Source organism: Lagopus leucura, unplaced genomic scaffold (assembly GCF_019238085.1).
Source record: "Lagopus leucura isolate 7727_CA_CO unplaced genomic scaffold, USGS_WTPT01 Super-Scaffold_741, whole genome shotgun sequence".
NCBI lineage: Eukaryota > Metazoa > Chordata > Aves > Galliformes > Phasianidae > Lagopus > Lagopus leucura.
Window position 1 is genome coordinate 7843114 of NW_024962256.1, and position 21224 is coordinate 7864337.

The 21224-nt window shown below is 41.6% G+C and overlaps 1 protein-coding gene across 7 annotated transcripts in view; it reads right to left on the minus strand.

The window, feature by feature from the left end:
- FGFR2 (fibroblast growth factor receptor 2) overlaps positions 1 to 21224 on the minus strand; it is a 76560-nt gene that overhangs the window by 23615 nt on the left and 31721 nt on the right. For 3 of the 7 annotated variants that reach the window (XM_042863667.1, XM_042863666.1, XM_042863671.1), the window contains 4 exons: positions 20467 to 20590; positions 5902 to 6092; positions 5107 to 5254; positions 1415 to 1617 (listed from right to left, as the gene is read on the minus strand). In XM_042863667.1, coding sequence (XP_042719601.1) covers positions 1415 to 1617; positions 5107 to 5254; positions 5902 to 6092; positions 20467 to 20590 — 666 coding nt within the window. Of the gene's footprint in view, positions 1 to 1414; positions 1618 to 3635; positions 3781 to 5106; positions 5255 to 5901; positions 6093 to 20466; positions 20591 to 21224 lie in introns of all 7 variants that reach the window. The other 4 variants (XM_042863668.1, XM_042863672.1, XM_042863670.1 and 1 more) reach the window with 3 other exon arrangements.

Genomic DNA, 21224 nt, shown 5'->3' on the forward strand with positions numbered 1-21224 from the left:
TTATATTCAAGCAGAAGTCTAATAAATGTCTTTTCTCTAAGCAGCTGATATTTATCATTCTCTGCCTAGTTAAGTGTACAGCTTCTGAAAAGCCCTCATTATCCACAAAACTACACTGAGTTTTAGCTACAGAGGCATAAACTGAGCATAAATTGAGGCTTCTCATCTCTCTGGGATATACTCACAGGCCAACGTACCTCTCTTCTCTGGTGATTTTCAAGCAAATGACTAAAACTTTTTTTTTTTTTTTTTTTTTAAGTGGCAAAGCCAGCCAGAGAAAATAAGAATGATCATTTTTGCTTATAAAACAAACCAAATATTTTTCAGATTGGATAACAGTCACGTCCCTCACACCAAGACTTTGTTAGACACCGCAACATAAGGGACAATCTTCAACACATTAACATAGGGATTTCGCTGCCATATTTCTAGCCATGCATTTGAAATCCCAAGTCCAAGATCCCCCAAAGTGTGCATCCAAACTATCAAACACCTACAGTGAAGAGGGAAGGGATATTGCTATGATAGTGAAAACATCCCAGGTTGGCTGCAAGAACCACATGCAGAAATTCAACCCAATCCATGAGGTTGCAGATGGACCTGAACTAAACCCTCAGATCCACGCTGCCCTGGCCAGACCTGGATCCAAAGTCTTTAGGAGGCCATACTTTGTAGAATAGAGGCTGTTCAGGCAGGTGATGGCCTATGACAAAGCCTAAGGCATGTTACCTGCTCAGCTGGGTTGCTGCTCATAGTGTTGCCCTCTCCAGCAATGCTCACCACCAGCAACAAGCAATTGCAAATTATGCTCTGTGCAATTCTGTTGTGTGCATTTCACATCTGACTTTCACTTTTGTTTCTCACTCAGAAACATCAGCAGCTTAATCAGCTGCCTGAGATCTGATTTAATATTGCCCCTGTTTTTACTTTATTGCAGCTTTTCCATTTTGAGGTGTTCCCTGGCTGCTTAGCTATGAAATTTCCTCCTCTTCCTGAAAAATACCTCTCTGTATCTGATACCTAGTTACTACAATAGAAGTCACCTTAGAAACACCATAAATACACAATTAAACAGAATTCTGTTCCAAAGTCAGCAAAAAATTTTCCATTGACTTCAACAAGCTGTGGGGTCAGGCCCCAAATTACTTGCAATACATTTTTTTTCCATCTATAGGACTGCTAATACAGAATATATTCCATCTTTCACATTTTGCTCCAACATCCCTGACTTTCTTGCCTTTGAGATCGCTGCAGCAAGATGCACTTTCTTCCCATGCCAGTCTCTTTGGTGCCAAATCCGACCCTCATTACAATTTCCTTTCACGCGCCCTTATTCCTCCTTCCAACGTTCCTACTAAAGGATGTGCTGGCTTTGGGTATTGATAAAAGTTCTTCAAACTCTTTATCTACTTTCTGTTACCTGTCTGCGCAGAGGGATTCGCTTTGTCAGCTTGTGGACAGCGGGCTGGCTGCTGAAGTCAGGCTTCTTGGTGGTGTTCTTCATGCGGCACAGGATGACCGTCAGCACCATGCAGGCAATCAGGAAGACCCCTATGCAGTAAATTGCTATTTCCAGGTAGTCTGGAGATGTTGGATATTCCTTTTCCTTTTCAGGAGCTGGATTGCAGGATTTCGGGAGGGAATAATCATGCCGCAGAGTTAGCACACAGTACAAGCACAGCTCAGCACATGGAACAACATGAAACAGTTCAAACATCAGCAGTTCTAGCAGTGACTTTGCGACATATAGATCGCTGTGGATAGTTAGGCCATCTTGAAATCTGAGGGCTGTTCCTCTCTAAAAATCACCATTTTAACATCTCAGCCACAGTGTGTGTGCTCGTAAATAGACCTATATAGGCATACACTTGTGTCTGCCTGCTGAGGAGACACATTCACCAAAATATCAAATTATCCCCTATTATTTTAGGGGAGCAGAAGGAATTGAGTGCTCAAACTAGGTACATGTTCATTGTATTGCTCAAGTCAACCTTCAAAAGCACTGTACTTCCTTTTAACCACATAAGGGCATATTTAAAGACACAAAAAAGAAAAGAATTTGCTAGTCTAAAAGTATTTTATCACAACGTGCAAATAGAAGTTGGAGCTTGAGTCTGCATTGCTTGTTTATCCAAAATTCTCACTGGGCTCTTATAATACAGAAGGATAAATTGGTCCCTCACCATACTTTTAAATTCAATTGAACTGCTAGCAATATGCCTTTGTGAGTCCTCCTTTGTCAGCCACACTAAAGCTGCATATTTAAGGAATGTGGTTGCTAGTCTATGAGATTGGTTGCAGAGGGAGTGGTTCTACCTAGATGTTACCCTGACAAACAACTTTGAAACCATCTTCAGGATACTTATATGTACAAACACAGTCCCTAATCCCTTATCTGGGGTTCATCCCCCAGGCAGGCAGCATTCCACAGCAATCAGCAGTCACTCCACAAGCAATGCACGTTCAAGCCAAAATTTTCTTGTGCCTTGTTCTAGGCCAACAAAATATTTCATTCAAGAAAACTGCTTAAAATACGCTGTTCAAGCACTTGCAAAATGCAAACACTGCTAGCAGAAGCAAGATTTACACAGGCACTGGCTGTCTGCTTGGTGGCAGACCACGCAGGCTTGGTGTTCGTGTCAGAATGACATGTAATAACATGGCGCCATTCAATACATTTTGATAATGGTTAATATCTGCAGAAAATTTCACTCGTGTACCATGAATCTCAGCATTATGTACATGCAGGCTTTGTACCTCTTACTCAGGATTAGCAATTAATAAATGGTAAGCACAAGATGACCCAGCAAACCTCAGGTGGTTCACATTTTTTCAAAGGAACTCCTAAGGCAGCTGCCAACAGCTATAAACAAGAACATTTGACTAACGTCAAAACCAACTATGGTTACATCTTCTAACAGCTGATAACAATTTTCAGGCAATAAAGCACGTTGATGTTTGTTTCTTTTCAGGACAGAAACATCATCAACCCCAGAACAGCAAGACATGCTTTGCAGTAAAAGCAAATGACTACTCGTTTTCTTAGAGCATGCGATGTTCAAAGATGCATGGAGCTGATTCCCAAGAGATGAAGGGCACTGCTTCTGTACACAATCCATGGGCATCAAAATCAGAATTTTCATAAAAGGTTTGGATGATAAGTAACAGTGAATTAAGCATCCTGAATAGCTTGTGTATTCAGATGAACCATTAGACGATTATGGCCAAATCAGTCCCCAAGTTTCTTAGGATAACTTTGAATTTCCTCCTCTTGAAGTTTACAAGGATTTATGTGCTGATTTTCAGTTATCCCACTGAAGTGAGAAAGAAATGCAGTTCCTCAACATTTCTGATGAACTTCTAACAGATGTAAACATAATTTAAGTGCAATAGAAGTTGCCTGGATTTTGGTTTGTTTTTTTTTAAAGGGATTTGGACTTGTAGACTAGAATGTGTCACAAGACAATCCACTGGCTTGCGACAAGTGTGACTGCACATACAATCATTGTATAATCACCATAAAAATGTTGAGGAAGCCCAAAGTCATTTTCTGAGACAGAAGCTGTGCTAATTCTGCAGAACTCAACAAGGGGGAAAAAAAAGAGGAAAAACCACTGAAAGAAAGCAGTGTATACCTGGCAGAACTGTCAACCATGCAGTGTGAAAGGATATCCCAATAGAATTACCCGCCAAGCATGTATACTCCCCAGCATCCTCAAAAGTTACATTCCGTATATAGAGAACCTCAATTTCTTTGTCCGTAGTGTTAACACCGGCAGCCTAGAAAAAAAAAAAGAGGGAAGCAAGAGAAAAAGCTAGACACTGAGAGAACTCTTGTGGATAGGGAGATGGAGCCACAGGGCTTTGCGCTTCGGAAAGGCAGAGGTAGAGAGATGCAAAGCTCCTTCCCCATCCACAATCCCTCTTCCAAAAGGCGTTTACCAACAGGTCCCAGCTCACCTCAGAAAGTAATCAACACCCTTCACCAGACCAAAACTCACCACCTAGACATGCATGCAATCATATGACATGGAAAAATTAACCCACAAATGTTTTGTTTTGTTTTGTTTTGTTTTTCCTTCTCCCTTGTTTTCAATAAAAGAGTGTTGAAAGAAAAGCAAAGAGAAAACAGACACAGAATGTGGTATCCTTTATATGTAGTTACCCGCATCAGAAGAATTAGTTTACAAATATATATGTATATATTTATTAAAAAGTCAAAAGAGGGTAAATTCTGCTCCAAATGACACCACTTGGCAGAAGTCTCACGCAGCCGATGGTCCCTGCATCATCTGCTGCAGTGAAGTTAAATCAAGAAGCACTGTTAGGTCATTATGCACCAAACCTATCAGGGATTCAGTGCTTCTCCAATCTTTTACAAATAGACAGAATCCAAAACCCAGAGACTCTTAGACATGGAACTCTCTAGATGTCCCAAGATGAGTACAACAAGAATCCATGCCAAAGCTTCTGTTCTCAAGATTTACAAAAATCATTTTAAATAGAGACGGTTGTTGTTTGTTATCTGTATTCCACCCAAAAACATTACTTTGAAGTATGTGATGATAAAATAAAAGTATTTTTACAAGACCATTTCTGAGTAAATTTAGTTGTGAGTTGCAGTCACACTGTTGCCAATCTTTATTGCTCATGATGGGTTATTACCCCACCAGGAATGGATGAATGGAGGCCATAAGTGCTTCAATGGGCACTTATGTGAACATTTCATAAGTGCATGCACACATGTGTATGTGTGTGCATGTGATACACCAATTAGACTGTAATTACATCACCCATCAAGTACCTTAGATGAGAACTGCAAAGTACGCAGGGATTAACAACAAAACTGAACATAAATGAACACACAGACACCAGACACAAGAGAGAATAAAGACCAACGTCAGAAACCACTGAATATAGCACACAGAATATTGTGGGAATTTTTCCATGGCTGCTGGCGTAATACCAGTTGCAACACCAAAGGAGGATTACAAATATACCACAAGGCCAAGGAGTTATCCTACAAGCTGCCTGCAGTCTCCCAAAGCACCATTATTTTTTTTTTTCCAGCTTCTACATCCAGCTTTCTTTAAAAAACATTGTTACCTTGTAAACTCGGCAGAACAGAGAGCCAGGCAGACTGGTTGGCCTCCCCTATATAATTGGAGACCTTACAAATATATTCTCCAGCGTCCGCCTCTGTCACATTGTACAGTGTCAGCACTTCAGCATTGGAACTATTTATCCCCGAATGCTAGAATAGACCAATAACACAGGAGAACAATGTAACTGCTGTCCAAAAAGGACACAAATCTGTCTAAGGTCCCACCACCAACACCTCATACGAATACGATTTCCACTTCATGCAAGCATCATGGGCAAAACATTTAGGGTCTGAGTTTTGTTTGCTTGTTTTTTTTTAATCCGAAGCATCGCCAACCAGCTTGGAAAACTCCACGGTGCAGAACAACCCGGTGCCACCGATATGCCACATCACACTGGGGACAAATGGACATCCTCACAGGCTCAGCATCCAGAAAACCCAACCCTCCGACAAACTTTTGGCAACAGGTGTCATGTGTCTAAACAGTCTTTGAAACAAACAGGGTGAGGGAACATCAGTGAAGTTATTTAAGAGGGTTTTCGTTCTTTTCTGAACGAGCCGTGCCTGAAATGTTTAGAGATGAAGGACTTCAAGGAAGTTTAAAAAAAAAAAGAAATCAAAAGCATCTATAAGCTGCATAATTAGCATTCAAGCTACCAAATGTTTATCTAACTTTTCATTTGTAACAAACACTTCCAATTTCAAAAGAAGTTCCGATCTCAAAATCCTTGGATTTACATCAAATACATTTTTTAAAGAAGCTGTCACCAGCAGTAGCAGCATCTGCAATGCCTCACCTTTAAAACCTGAAGGTAAGGCAGTCCATCTGGTCCGTATTTACTGCCATTCTTCTCTACGTGTTTTATCCACTGAATGTGGGGTTGAGCATCACTGTAGACTTTGCAGACAAACTCGACATCGCCTCCGACTACAGCTGAGGCATTTGCTGGAAGGCCAGCTTGGAGGATGGGCCGGTGCGGTGATCGCTCTGTTCCAGTGGGGAGGGTGAGGAGCAAGAGAAAGAGAGAGAAATAAAGATGCATAAATAAGCAGAGCTGCCAAGAAAACTGTAAGTGAACTCGAGCCAAAAAGCCCTGTAAGCCTGTTGGCTGACTCCTCCGAAATAACACTGCAGCCAAAACGTATAACGAAAACTACAGTTCAAAGGAGATGACTTGAGCACTACACTTGTAATGTAAAGAATAGTTATTTGGGGGGAGGGGACAAGCCTTGACTAAAAGCTTTGTGCATTTTTTGTAGTGCAGACAAGCAAGGCAAATATCTTCTTTTTCAAGAGTTAGTCTGATGAAGTACCTCCAAGTTTCGAAACACTGTAACTGGACTAAACCTCCACCAATTTGGGGCAAACAATCAGGTTTGTTTTTTTTTTAATTGAACCAATAAGGTATTACAGTAAACCAAAAGATATTTCCTAAATGCAGCAGCAAAACTCTCAGCTCCAGAATGCACCATACACGACACATCCCAGACAGCTTCAGTTTTTAGAACACTCTGATCAATACTACAGCAACACTCTACTCAGATTGAGAAGCAGAAATACTAATTTGTTATCCTGAGCAGGACTCAAACCAATACTGAGCCATTTAGAATAAATAAATAAATAAAAATAATATACTTAATGTGAGCCAATGTAGTTTATCATTTATTTGCTAGCCTAAGCATTTCATAAATGCTGTTCATTGAGCTGGCATCACTGAATACATTCTTCATCTGGGCATCCAGAGAGGCATTGCAGCCAGCGTTCCAAGCCTGGATTTGTGGATGTTTCTGAGCAAAGCATCGATGGGAGCCTTCTCCTCAGTTACGAGGTGAGGCAATTTCCCACCACTGCCACCAAGCCCAACCTGAATGCTGCTCAAATTTCCCTGGTGATGATCTGGGCATGAGCCTGGACACAGCAACCCTTCAGCCAACTGCAGCTCTTAATCCATCTGTAAGTGGGAACTCATTTTCTCATCACAGAATCACAGAATCACCAAGGTTGGAAGGAACCTACAAGACCATCCAATCCAACCATCTGCCCATTACCAACAGTTGTCACTAAACCATGTCCCTGTACACAACCTCCAGGGCTGGTGACTCCACCACGTCCCTGGGCAGCCCATATGAAAGCTTAACTCTACGCATATCTTTTCATGAGTATAAAGTTAATACTGACCCATACACAGGTTCAGTCTATGAATCAGAAGCGAAGAGCCCACTGCTCATCAGTGTCTGAGATTCAGTGCTCCAGGAATTTTTTTTTTCTGAAGATCAGCAAAAAAGGAGCAAATCTAAATATTTATTTTTAGAGGCTGTGCGCTGCGAAAGCTTTGGCGTTAAGAGCCAGATCAACTGAATTTCAAATCAAGTGCTCCTTCTTAAACACACTAGTTTCCAATAAACTGTTTCACAAGCAAACATTGCGAGTGTAACAGCAAATAATGATGCCCATGGAACAATGGGATCTTTCATACCGTCCAATATATTTGGCATGCGGCAAACATCTACTGGGAATTTATTCACTGAGGCTATGCTGGCAGCACACTACAAAGCAGCACTCTTATTTGACTTGTGGCAAAAGCGCATTTGTATTGCAGTTATTAAATTATTCCATGGCTATGTATGTCGTTTTCAAAAGACCTAGGAACGGTTTAACTTTGTGTTTTTACTTGTGAATTACAGTAGATTGTACAAATTACTATTCTACCCGTTCTAGAGAAAACTTTTGAAGTTTCTCACCTTATCCTAAATAAGCTCTAATTCCATCTCCCTCACCCCTTCATTTGGGTACAAAAACAGCAAGCAAGATCTCTCTTTAATAGAAACCTTACACCATCTTCCAAAACTTATTACAGCTGCCTTCGGTATAAAATGAAACCTTAGAGAATGTTATTTAAAATGTTTTTTAGAAGTCAGTAGGCCTCATGTTTCATTTCTCCACATCAGGGTTTGATTTCCTTTGTGACCTTACTCGCTGCCCTTAAGCAAACCAGAGAACGAGGCCTGAAACATCTTGGAAAAGTTCCCACTATGGCAGCACCAACACACGAAATGTGTTTAGTTTATCCTGATAGCCATCAGTGATTTAATCTTTTATCAATGACTGTCAAACGTCTCCTCTACCAAAATAGAAAAGGCCAAGCAGAGAAGCAAAAGCAAAGTTCTTACATTCTTATCCCAAATTCCTTAAACAATTAAAGAGAGTATGCGCATGTATAGGGAAAACGTTTGTGAAATTTCTGCTCTGAGGGTATGTGTGCTGAAAAAGAAACTTCAGTTACCCTCCAACATGCAGAGCCATGTCTAGTACTCATTCAGCTCCCCTGCCTCAGTAGAAGGGAGTGCTCCTGTCTGCGCACAAGAAACACAGAGGACCATAAATATCACAATGCTCCTTCAGAGGGCTTTCATGTCAATCCTGGAATCCATGGGCCATAAGAAATGATACGTGTGCTGGGGAAAGTAACAAAATGCAGACGGAACTTCCACTAATGGCTAAATTCTGTACAGTATCATTGCTTGGAAACTGTCACCCCAGGATGTTATCCTGTCTTTGCTATTTCTCACCAAACTACATACATGTAGGTACTGTCACAAACCGCATTCATAAATCTCACATCACTTTTTCACATTTAAAATACAAGCCGTTATCACCACTCAAACAACTGGCTATGCTACTGTTATATGGAATATCGTATTTTCCTTTTTATTAAATACTAGTATAAGAGTTAAAGATGCTTTCTCAAATATCTTACAAGCTGCTGAATGTGATGTTACATAATGTACTAATTACAGTTAGGACCATCGCTAAACTATAGTGACTCTGTATATCCCTAGTTATTTCACTCAAACAACATTTTCATATTGAATAAGCTGGCAATCAAGGTTGCAACTCTGATACCCTACTGGTCTCAATATGGCCCTTCGTTCATCGTTGTTGAATTGAACCTCAAGAAATAAATCTTTGCCATCTGGCTACTTAAAATTTAGTGTTCCATTCTCACTGCTAACACAACCTTTCAAAAACAGCTTATGCTATAGTACAGAAGATTGCCCCCAAAGATTAACTGTCTTCAAGCACACTAAACACTACATTATGAAGACCATAAAAAGTAGTAGATACAAGTTCTGCTACCATAAATATTAATTACTTAGTCAACTACATATAGATCTACAAGTTTTTTCATGGATACGCCCTGCTTGCTTGAGTAGACTTTTCTGGTTATACTAAAGCACAATGGAAGTTTAAAAATGAAGAATACTTTCTGTATGTTGATCTGAAAGCAAGCCAAACTAAATCAGTGTGTATAGATCTCTGTAGGTTATCTTTCATATACTCATAGAATGGCTTGGGCTGACCTAGAGAGAAAGATTGCTTAAAAAGAAGACACCAGTTTGTTTTCCCCAATTTGCAGTTTTGCTTCAAAATAAGAACGGCTCCATTTGGGGAGACAATTATCTACAGACAGCAGTGAAACTGGCTGATCGTGTAAGGAATGTCAAATTCAAGGCTACAAGCATTTAAGTGAAGTCTACACCACCATAAAAGCATCCAGGGCTTAAATATTTCTGCTCAAAATTGCTTGAACAGTTCTGATAGCTTATCTATCGGCAAACAGTTTGCTGTCGGAAAAGACAATGGACAAAGAGAGCTGCCCAATGGCTCAGAAGAAACTCTCATTTAGTCTGTTAATGTTAAAACTTTAGAATGCCTTTCTCCAAGACAGGAAACTGTAAAGAATGCAAGGCAGCTGGAAAATTCCAAGTTTCCTAAAAATGGGCACAAATGGACACCAGGAGATGGGTGGCAAGCAGCAAATCCTGCCACCAGCAGTGCAGGGAAGCCAGCCTGGAAGCTACTACTGGAGCCTGCATGCTTCCCAAAGAGCTCCTGAGAACTGGCCTTTTCAGAAGTTTAAAGCCCTTGGGCAGGTGGTTCCTACAGAACGTCACCTGTCTCCAGTGTTTGGCTTCATCTCCACCAGTATTTTTGCTGACCCACAGCAACTAACGGAGAGGGAAATCTAAGAGGTGAGAGGCAGGAACATCATGATGCAAGGACATGAGATGAAGATGCCAAGAGATGGAGGCAGTCAACAGGGGCCAGAAGACAAATTTTACAGCCAACAGTGACCAGAAGATCTGATCTTACCACTGGTCTTGGCATCTTGGAGGTGCAGGAATGAAAAAACACAGAAGAGAGGCTGCTCGCTGAGCATGCCAGCTGAAGAAAGATGTAGGACAGGGCTTGCTGCTGCCAGAACCAAGAGAGAGCCTATTGTGACTGAAAAAGTGACACTGCCGCTCCTGGAGTGTGCTGGCAGGGAAAGGAGACAATAACCCCGGAAGCAATGAGCTCCAGGTCCCATCTAAAGGCCAAGTCTCCTTAGCAACCTGGCTGTATCGAGGGCTGAGAAGAGCTCTGGCAATTGTCTATCCAAGCCTCCCTGCCATCCCAGGACAGACAGTTCAGGACCTTTCATGGGAGCTAAAAGCCAGAACCAAAGCCCATTGAAGTCAGGGGAAGAGCTCACATGGAATTCAATGGGCTTTGGATAAGGCATTTGATTCATTTCAGAAAGAAAAAGAAAAATGGAAACTATTTATTTTTTCCTTTTGAATGTGCTTGTTTCCTCTCCTTGCAAGCGTGTGATTTAAGTGCAAGCTAAGAAAATAAAAGCTGAATAGCAAATGCAAGAGTTCTGGGGACAATGGAGAGATTCTCAATTAAAAGGGGAAAATAAAACTAGAAGTAAGCTTTTCATTAGACAAACACATTTACCAGAGCCTTTATCATCAGTCTTGAAATACTACCAACTCCTAAGGAATCATCTTGACAGTTGATGCTGTGAAGCTACAGAGAGCTCCAATAATGCCTCTAAGCGTGGCATCAGTAACCATTCTGGATCCAGAGACCTCAGTAGAGATTCTGTACACTCAATCACTGTGCAACATCTGTTGCTTTGAAAAGCATTCATGATCTGTAAATTACAGGTGTCTAAAAGCATCCTAAAGTCTTTTAGGCTAGGCAGTAATCATGTGCCCTTGCCATGCCTTTCACTTTGCACCTCAAACTTGCAGGACTGACTCTTTAGCCTTAAAAAAAAAAAAAAAAAAAAAAAAAAAAAAAAAAAAAAAAACACAAGCACAGCTTTTTCCATTCATATACTTGGATTTAAATATTTCAGTGTGTAAGGACATTTACTGGGCTGACCACAGTCTGCAATCACTACCAGTTTGGGCTAAATATCAACCATTAAGAGATGAATGCCTAATCCCTCACATTAAATGAGGAAAGCTCTACCAGTAGAGCAGCCTACTCTGGCTGACAATCAATGAACTGGTTTGGAAGGAGAGACACAACAGTCAGTGTCCTTCACGAAAAATCCCACTTACACAAACTGCTAATCTGGCCCCAGTCCACAAGCACTCAGAGGCTGGATTAATTATTGCTCTCTGAATTAGAGAGCACCATTGAGGAGATTTCCAGAGGCAGCCAAGGCATGAGGAACTGCCACTCAGGTTTCCCTATAAACAGTCTTATCCAAGGATCTGCCTTGAAATTGCACTTGCTTTCCATACCCCTAGGTGGAGTGGCATAGGAGGGGTCTAACCAAACAGATGTCAGAGCCCCCAGAGGAATTTTCTCCTTCAAGGTAGCTTGCTACATATGGCCAAGCCAAACCTTCACTTCCCTTCTTAGAAACAAGCAATTGCTTATGGGGTCTGTACTCTATGAAAGGCTGGAGGGCAAACACTGCTAAGCCCACTATTTGTTCAGTGGTGTGTAGGAGTAAGGCTGGGTGCTGGCTGCTCTTGCAGAAGATCAGAAACAACTGAGCAGGTGCAGGCAAAATGCCTTTGCTAATTAATGTCATACACGGTATATACGTGAGCCAGGAGCTGAGCAGCTTCTACCAGCTGCATGTCAGTTTGGTTTCCCTTCTGCCTAGTATGAAGCCCTGCGTGTTGTTTATAGCCAATTCAGAAGTGCTGCTGAACTGTCATGTTCCATTTACAGGTGCATACATACACACCCCTCAAACCACCACCTCTGAGGAAATTTATGCACACCAAGGTATCATCCACGGCACATCAGGGACGATGCTCCCTTCTCAAGCTCTCCGCAAAACCATGAGAAGCTTTAAGGCTATAAGGAGTAACAGATCACTGTCATTAAATGTTGAGAGATAACAACCATCCCTGGCAAGAGCATTTGATAAAGAGCAGGAGCCTTCAGACCGACAAGCAGAACAGCCTGCAGATCAGACCAGCATTACCAGTGCTGATGAAATCATGCCTTGCAAATTTTGGCACCTTTTACCAATAGGTACTAGCCAGCAAGTTCTCGTCCAACATTCCTGTGCAGCATGAGTCTCCATATATCAGCATTTCCCATGCTTCAGAGAGGTAGTCTCAGTGGCCAGGAGCTCTGAGGGGCGTCAGGGCTCCTGGCCATCACATAGAAACCTGCAAGGCCTAGAGCAGCATGGGGCCACGGGGAGGGCAGTGAGGTAGCTGACATCCACAACTACATTCTAACCTCTCCTTTAATTCAGGAATCTTTTATATAAACGTGAGGTATTTCTTTCTGCAGACATTTTGTCACAAGCATCAAAAGCAGGCAGCCTCCTACTCAAAGCAAAATATTTACCATTCTACCCAACCTTCCCGTGCCATCAAAACCCTCCTGCTAACCAACATCAGCAGAGTACGAGGCAGTGCCTTTTTAAAACTTTGCAGAAATGAATCAGATGTATTCAAACTCTTTGCCCTTGGCTTCACCACCTTCACCTCCAATTGGAAGTAATGGCACTGTTATTACAGCAGGCAAAGTTCCCACTTATGTTCTCCCATCTGTCTCTTTGGACAGCCTACGGTAGAGCTTTAGCTTGTGGTCTTATACACATCCTAGCTAAAATTCATCTTTGCCTAGCACCTTTATAGCATCAGTTCATCTGCACACCTCTTCTCACATGGCAGCAAGCCAAGGAAGAAAAAGCTGCAATAAGATTGAATGAGTTGCTCAACACAAATCCTGTTCTTGTCAATGAGAACAGCAGAAAAATCACAATCAGAACTAGCTAAAACTACCCACTAAGCCAATTTGTATACTGGGGGATTAAATGAGACAGAGAAATGTCCAGAAAGCCAAGGCCTATGGCAGACAACACGAATGTTCTTGCTGTAAAACATAAAACCACCAACAAGGCTTTAGGAGCAGTTTGTCCTTAAAGCAAAACTGTCAGGATCACATCATGTGTGTTTCATTGGCATCATGGAGCAAAAGCAGCCATAGCACAGTGATGTTCAGCGCTAACCCTGAAACTTGCAATACCTCTGACACAGCACATGCATAAGCAAAATCTTCATGCATGTCTAAACAAAGAGAGGAGAGGTCTTACTTTGGTGTGAGAAAAACATAAACAGAACAAAGAATAGCTGAAATATTCTTTCCACCATGCCCTAAAAAAAAAAGGCTACAAGAGATAATGAAAACCAACTTGCAGCTTCTCACAGGCAAGTGGTAATATCTTATTGCTCTGTCCATTTCCAGAAACTGCATTAAGTTTTACATGCAGAGACATCATTCTTTCTACTGTTCACAGCACTCAGCTGTTTCACCAAGCCACAGAGACAACACCGGGATCCAGCAAACTGGGCTTCCCACCAGGTTCTACCCGAGGTTTGCCATCCAAATACCATCTCTCCCACATAAGACCCCGATTACAGACGTGCCATCATATTTCTAGTAATTCAGGTTTACCTGGATTACCAGGCAAAGTTTTCCAGACACGCCTGGCCATGCATGGACACAAAGTCTGTGCTCCAAAACCAGAAATCTTTTATCTCTCATCTTCTACAGTTATTAGTCACACTTCTACAACTGTTTTTCTGATTGGGATTATACATAACCTAATGGAGAGATTCCTTCAAGTGTAAAATCAGCACAGCTATTTCCTCCCACTTGACCATCTATCAGATGTTTACAGTGAACAAATAGACATGCATTAACTTGTTAATACAGAATACATGAACTAATTACAATCTACTGCTTTGATCACCTACTTTACAATGGTGATTGTAAACTAAAAAAAATAAATACACATTTTAAACTTTCATAAGCATCTTATAAAAATGGTAAAAACTGGTCAACATTGAGTTCATTATTCAAACTCTGACGGTATCTGTGTTTTTCCTTCCATGAACGCAGTCAAATTTCAGCATATTCATGAAACCTTTTAAATAGTAATATGAAATAATAATCATAACATTTTACATTTACAGAGTAGTTTAACATCCAAAAGTACTTAACAAACTACTATTTTTAATGAGGCTTTTACATCACAATTAAATCATATATCACTTTGTTTTTACGTTTAAATGGAGCAACTGCTGCTGAAGCTGCACCACGGGAATGGGAGTAATCCAACAATGACCAAATTAATTTAAATCCAGAAAACTCATAAAATACAGCCACCTCTGGATTCCAAGTTACACATGTTGGCACAGCAGTTAGAAGACACCCACATCAAAGCTGTCATGATAACCTTTTCTCTAACAGCCACAGAATGCCACATCTCACTGATTTGTCCACACTTCAGTACTCCTAGATCTCTCACCCTCTTACCTGTCCCTCAAGATCTTTACTTTCCTGCACTGTAAGCCTCTCAAAAGACCCCACACCCTTACACTGCAGCATCTTCCCAGCCCCGCTGCCCTCAACCTCACCTTGCTACAGCCACAAACAACCCTTGACATCTAACCACTCCAACCTGCTGTTCAGCTCCATCCCTGTCCGCTTCCACCAACTCTACATCTCTTTCAATCCTACTCTGACCCCCAAAATCTATGATGCTTGTGTCCCTGGAAAACATCCCCAAGGGCGAGCATCCCAGCTAAAATCTGTGGCTGTGAGATTACCTGCAGGCACAGACATGGCTCTCAACACGTGCCAACTGCGGGCTGAACAACACAACAGTCTGCTTAGCATCTTCGGGCAACTCCTGCAAATTCCTCCTTATATTTCCACAAGTGTGATACTGCATGAATTAGGAGGCATGATTAAAAATGATAATAAAAGGGCTGAAACAATATCCTGTTCTTCATTCATCAAAAGAAAAAGAAATGCCTGCCTAGGGGCTGTAATAAGACAGAAAGTGGGACAGGGAGGCCAGTCCTCCCCCAGCAGGCTCTGCAGGAAGCACTCCAAACATGACAAATGCAGCGTTCACCCAGCAGATGAAGTAATGACACCAGTATTTGTTCATAAAATGTAATTTAGCCAGACTACCCCAATGAAATCAGAAGCTTCAGTGCTATAAAACTCGGGTTTGGGAATGTCTTTGCCTTATTAAGAAAGAAGAGAGGGACCCATAAGCCTTCCTTTTCCTTCAGCTAAACCATCACACTGTGGCCTTTGTTTTTGGGAGCAAACTGCACAGCCTCCAGCGCTGAACAATCTATGTAATTTCTTCTCAGGTGTGCACACCTTGCCAAAAGCCAAGTGCCAGGTGTAAAGTCCACGCTCAGCCTTATCAGTACATGAAATAAAGTCTTCTTCCCTCTTGGTCTAACCCAACACCTGAGGGCAGGCATCAGCAGGGATACCTGCATGTTTGCAGCCCGTCTCATCATGCCACAGGCCGCAGGCACCTGGGTGAGGATGTCAAGCCAAAGCTTGTCCCCACAAGGAGCATCAACAACTGCAAATCCAGCCGCCAGAAGCACAAGTTTGGGCTTGGTTGCAATACCTACATTTAACTCCTGCCAGGCAAGAGTGATGCAAGGCACGAGGCACGCGTTGAGTTCAGCTGCTGTCAGTTCTTTTCGCATGTAACCTGGCTGCTAAAAATAATCCTTTGGAAATTAAGGAACATTTTACTGCTCTGTCAAACTAATTCTGAATTTCACTTTGACAAAACAAGCCTTGGTGAAAACAAATAACAATGCATATGTTTTTACGAATTCAGGAACAGCAAAGTGGAAACATGTCGTTAAAAAAAACATGCCCATTCCGTGCTCACAGCCAGAGACTGTAAGAGCACAGGAAAACCCAAAAATAAAGCTGACTAGAAACAAAAGAGAAGTTTTTTTTTTTTCTTGTGCCTAAACAAAAGGAAATATAAACAGTGAACAAGTATCAAGAGCAAAAAGAAGATTCCATTTTAATGAGATTTTGTTTGTTTAACAACACGCTGTAAAAAGCATGAGTAAAATTCACCCCAACGCCCTCTAAACCTCCAAGGGTTCAGAATACAAGCGCTTTTCTGCACAACCATCGGTAAAAGCACTCATAAGCAGAATTTCTGGGGCACGAGGCGTAAGCTGAGAGCCATCTGAAATGCCTCTAGACCTCATTCCTTAATGATGTGAGCCAAAGGCGTGGCTAGCATGCAAACTAGAAGCTCAAGGTAAAGTTAAACTTGTTGCAAAAGGACTTTTAAATATATATATATGCACATTTGTGACAAGTTATGTTCACTTTCATAGTAAACAGCAGGGTCTTCTTACTCCACATTCTTGGGAGATGTGTCGTGCCATGGCAGCTGCTCGTAAGACCCCGTAAATGAGGTAATGTGCAGAACTCCATCTGAAACCAAAACGAGGTTCGTTTCCCTGGATGATGACATTAAATAGGACAGAAATGGCTACCTGCAGTATGCACGGAACAGACCAAGCCTTTTTTGCTGTTAGAATATAAATTCAATTAGTTACTTCCACGCTTAAGCAGAACTGCCGCTGCTGAAATTGTACTCCAACGATAATTGCAATCCAACAGTGATCTAATTATGTACAAGTCTCAGTGGCTGCATTCCCACGTTGCTTTCTACAACCCGGATTCACTACAATACAACTCATAAGTGAAAATCACAGTTTTCAAGCACTCTCCCTTAAGACCGTGTGACTTTATATATGTGTAATGAGAATGGAGTCAGTTGATTAGCAAGCTTACTATAAAACTGTGAGTTTGAGTTTCTACCTGCTATTAAACACAAAAGAATAGAAAGGCACTCGAGTTTCATGTAGAAAGCAGCTGATGGGCTGAATTGTACAAGGGCAAGTACATTCTTTTAATTAAGGTGTTGGAGGAGGACTCGAGTACCAGCCTTCATTTTTTGCTCTGCCACCAGCTTCCTGTGTGACCCAGGGCAAGAAATTTCATTGCTCCACAGCTGGTTTTCACATCTATAAAACAGACAGTGACATTCCCTTCTCCCAGTCTCTGCATTTGGGTTGTAAGCAATTACTACATGCTGGCATGCTGCTTTGGGCAACAAATAGCTGATATTAATTGAAGCCTCTGGGTTGCACTCCAATAAATAGCTGGAGACTGCTCCTCTTCCTTTCCAACAGCATTTTGCACGGTCACCATTAGCCACTGATGCCATCAGCACAGCTGCAGCCCTGAGACCCTGCCTGGAGACAGGAAGGGCGAGGAGCAGGGGCCCTTGAGGGTGTCCCAAACACTTCAAGAATGACCTCGTTCAGCACAGAACATTCTGCCCAACTTCACTGCATGGTTTCCCCCTAATGTTGTCAATGTGGACAAGTATTTGGTGTTGCACAGAGAGGCTGCTGACAATTCGCTGCTTTATTTTTCAGTATTTTCTAACTCGCATTGTAAAAAAATCCAGTAGAAGTGCTTTGCCAAGTTTGTAAATTTGAACAAGACCATCTGAGCAGAGCTGACTGTTTTAAAAGGGTTCTTGCAAGTAATTACAAGGTAAAAACGAGAATAATTCACACCTACATTTGCACTGAAAAACTTCTCAGCCCTGCTGGCTCCAGGCTTTTAATTGTTGAAAGAGTTCAAGGTTTGGAAAATTATTGGCATCAAGTCATACTGGATATTCCTAACTAGCATTGTGTCATTACTTGGCAGGATTTTTGCTGGGATACTTCCCAAATCTGTGACATAATCAGAGGGTTCTCCACATTACTCCATATAGTCAGACTCTTGTGTTCATATAATACATTACCATGTTTAATACCATTTGCTATTACTTACACTTAATCAACTCTGGAATCAGTTAAACCATGTAGGAAAAGCAATTTCAGAGGCTTTCAACTGACAGTTTTCCACACACAACCTGGCCTAAAATTATGACCTGAAGCTTGTAAGATGTTGTCTACATGTGCAATAGCCTCTAAACAAACACCCATAACTCTCTACAGCTCTATGGGAATGGAAAACTCATATAAAGGAAAAAAGAGAGGGAAAAAAGGGAAAAAAAATTAATAATAATCCAGAAAATTAACTTCTGTATAACTGTCTTAACTAGAAAACTGTCAAAGTTTCCCCTTCTGGCCTGTTGTAATTTACTGCTTCAATGGTTTCTTGCCCAACCTCCACAATTATCACAAGCTTTCAGCAGCACAGAAGTGGCTGAGCTCTCTAGCATCAATGCCCCTTTCAGCTTAAAGCCCCAGTGCAGAATCTCTTGAGAGACTCTCAGTATATTCAACACACAATATTAGTTATCTTAGGGTATACAATCCTATAAGTATGCTTTCAAATTAAACTAACAATGATACCCTTTCACACACCAAAACAAATGCAAAAAGGGAGTGAAACGATGAAGCATGCTGAGTTCCATAATGCTGATTGTGATCTGCAGAAGTGGCTTTGGCTTTCCCATCTCCTAGGGCCCAAGTATCACAAAAAGGTGAATTTACCCCCAGGGAAAATCAAGTGTCCTTTGGGTGCCATGAGCTGTGTACTCCAGCACCCCAGGTCAGCAGTCACTTTTGAAGAACTTGACCTCACTATTTACATTTCTGCCTCTCTATAGGAAAAGGAATAGACATTTCACTAAGTGACATCATCTTTATTGCCATTCCACTCATTCACACAAGTCACTATAAGTTATTGCCAGGAAAAATAGACGTCTACACAATGTTCCTCAATGTAAGCCATTCAAAAAGCTCAAAGGGAGAGAGGAGGTGAGAGGACTTCTGACAAATATTTGCTCAAGTGACCGCATCAACCATGAACACATTTGCTAGAAAGAAATGGGTGAAGAAATCTATAGTCACCTTGAAACATGCCAGGCTGGGACTGGGGCAGCAATGAGGAAAAGGAACAGGGGAAGAAGGGGAAATTTTGATCAGTTTCTCTCGAGCAAAGAAAATTCCACTATTGCAAAAGAGGCTTCTTTCCTTTTATGCAGCTTTAAGCAAAAACAAAGTTGAACGAATCTAGATTCCCAAAATGATTAAGAAAATAGCTAAATAATTTCTACAGAACTTCCAAAAGTCCCTGGGTGCTCATCCTCCCCCGTAAGGCCAGGCAGGTCAAGCAGCAGCAGGGAACCATGCACTGCCTGCACCAGCAGCCACCGCTGCTGCACCCTCAGCAAATTGTGTCTAAACAAACGTTCAGGCAAATATGGCTTTGTCAGCCACTTGGCTCACTATATAGAAGCTGTGCTGTGGCTTCAGACTGAGGGCGTCCTCATCAGAAAATTCCCTTCTTCCTCTCCTACTGCATGAAGGCTAAACCTTCAAATCTGGGGAGTTTCCGCAGATTTAAGTGGTCCTAAACCTAAAAGGGATGCACTTTTATTCATGTGAAAATAACCAACAGACAGCGAAATGAAAACTTTGTCTTGCTCTGACCAAATACACTGAAAGTTACATTAAGATTCACTCTAGAAAACAAGTTGGGCTGCCAGTCACCAGCCAGAAATAGCTTACAATAATAACATTCATTTTTAATTTCAGTCTGTACTGAAATTAATTCATTCCCAGAGCTTACAACACTCAGATGGTCCCACGAGCTGAGGATAGCAAAGCCCACTCAGACATACTTCAGAAACAGCAGTTCAGACCTCCAAAGGTACCACTACCAAGTCCTGTTGTAACAGCCAAACTGATTAGTTTGAATAGCAACCTCTGCAGATTCAATACAACTATTCCACACTCTATCCAACTATTCCACACTATATCCAAGGCTGATCACCAAGGGTATATCAGGACAAAATCTGTGCCAATATTAGTTGTACCAGCAAAAATTAAGCTGTAACACTAATACTTAAAACTGCATTAGTATTTATTATTTGCTCTTTACAGTAAGCTTGTAAGTGTACTGCAGCAACATGCAATTACCAAGAGCTTCCTTGCACAGACACTACAGCTTTGCCAAGATATAGGTAGATTAGTCCTATAGACACTATGAAAACAGATAATATATTAAGTTATGCAGGAGTTGTTGATGCAGCGAATTCTTTTCTTCCAAATACCATGAAATTGTCGTCAAATTTAAGTAGAATCTATCAGCTTACTTCTAAATGCTTTTATAAAGAAACTTGGCCATTAACTAACAGCATCCTCATGTGTTTGACAGGGCATCTTACCGACAACATCGAGATGGTAAGTGTGGTTGATGGAGCCATACTGGTTTTCCACAATGCACGTGTAATTTCCTTTGTCAGATGGGACTACGCTCTCCATGATGAGACTCCAGTGCTGGTTGCGGACCTGGAGGGTTATAAACAGAAACTGAGAACTTCCCCAGCACAGCATCCCCTCTCCCCATCCAAAACAGCTGTTCAGCAATCTTTTGTAGTCCGTGTTCGAAATTAATCTCTCCTGTGTTCATCAGGACTTTGAAATACTTCACGCCTGATCAGGTACAGCATGGCTGCAGCAGTGGAAGCTTTCATGCACTCAGTTATGAACGTACCCCCAGCCCTAATTTGAGCACTTCAGCCTTCAGTGCACATCCAGTTCGATCAGGCTTAAAACAGCAGCACCAATTAGCAGCAGTTGTCTTACCAGGCTTACCTCTCAATCTACTCCAACGTGAATTCACACCCTCCAGATATTACCCATCTGTCTCCAAACAATCATCTGATAATATTAGCTACGCACGAGCAATATGGGATGGATCTGATCCCATAACATCCAGGTCTGTGTTGTGCTCTGATAGCTCAATTACACAGCCCGCCTTTTTTGAGAAACAAAGTGCAGAAGGGCAGTGCCTGGGCTGCCTCCCAGGGACACAAGGAATCACATCTAATGCTATGGGATACCACAGCTGGAAGAAATGGTGGCACCTCCCCAAAGAAATGCCTGAAAAGAAAACCCTCGCTGAAACAGAATATAAGGATAT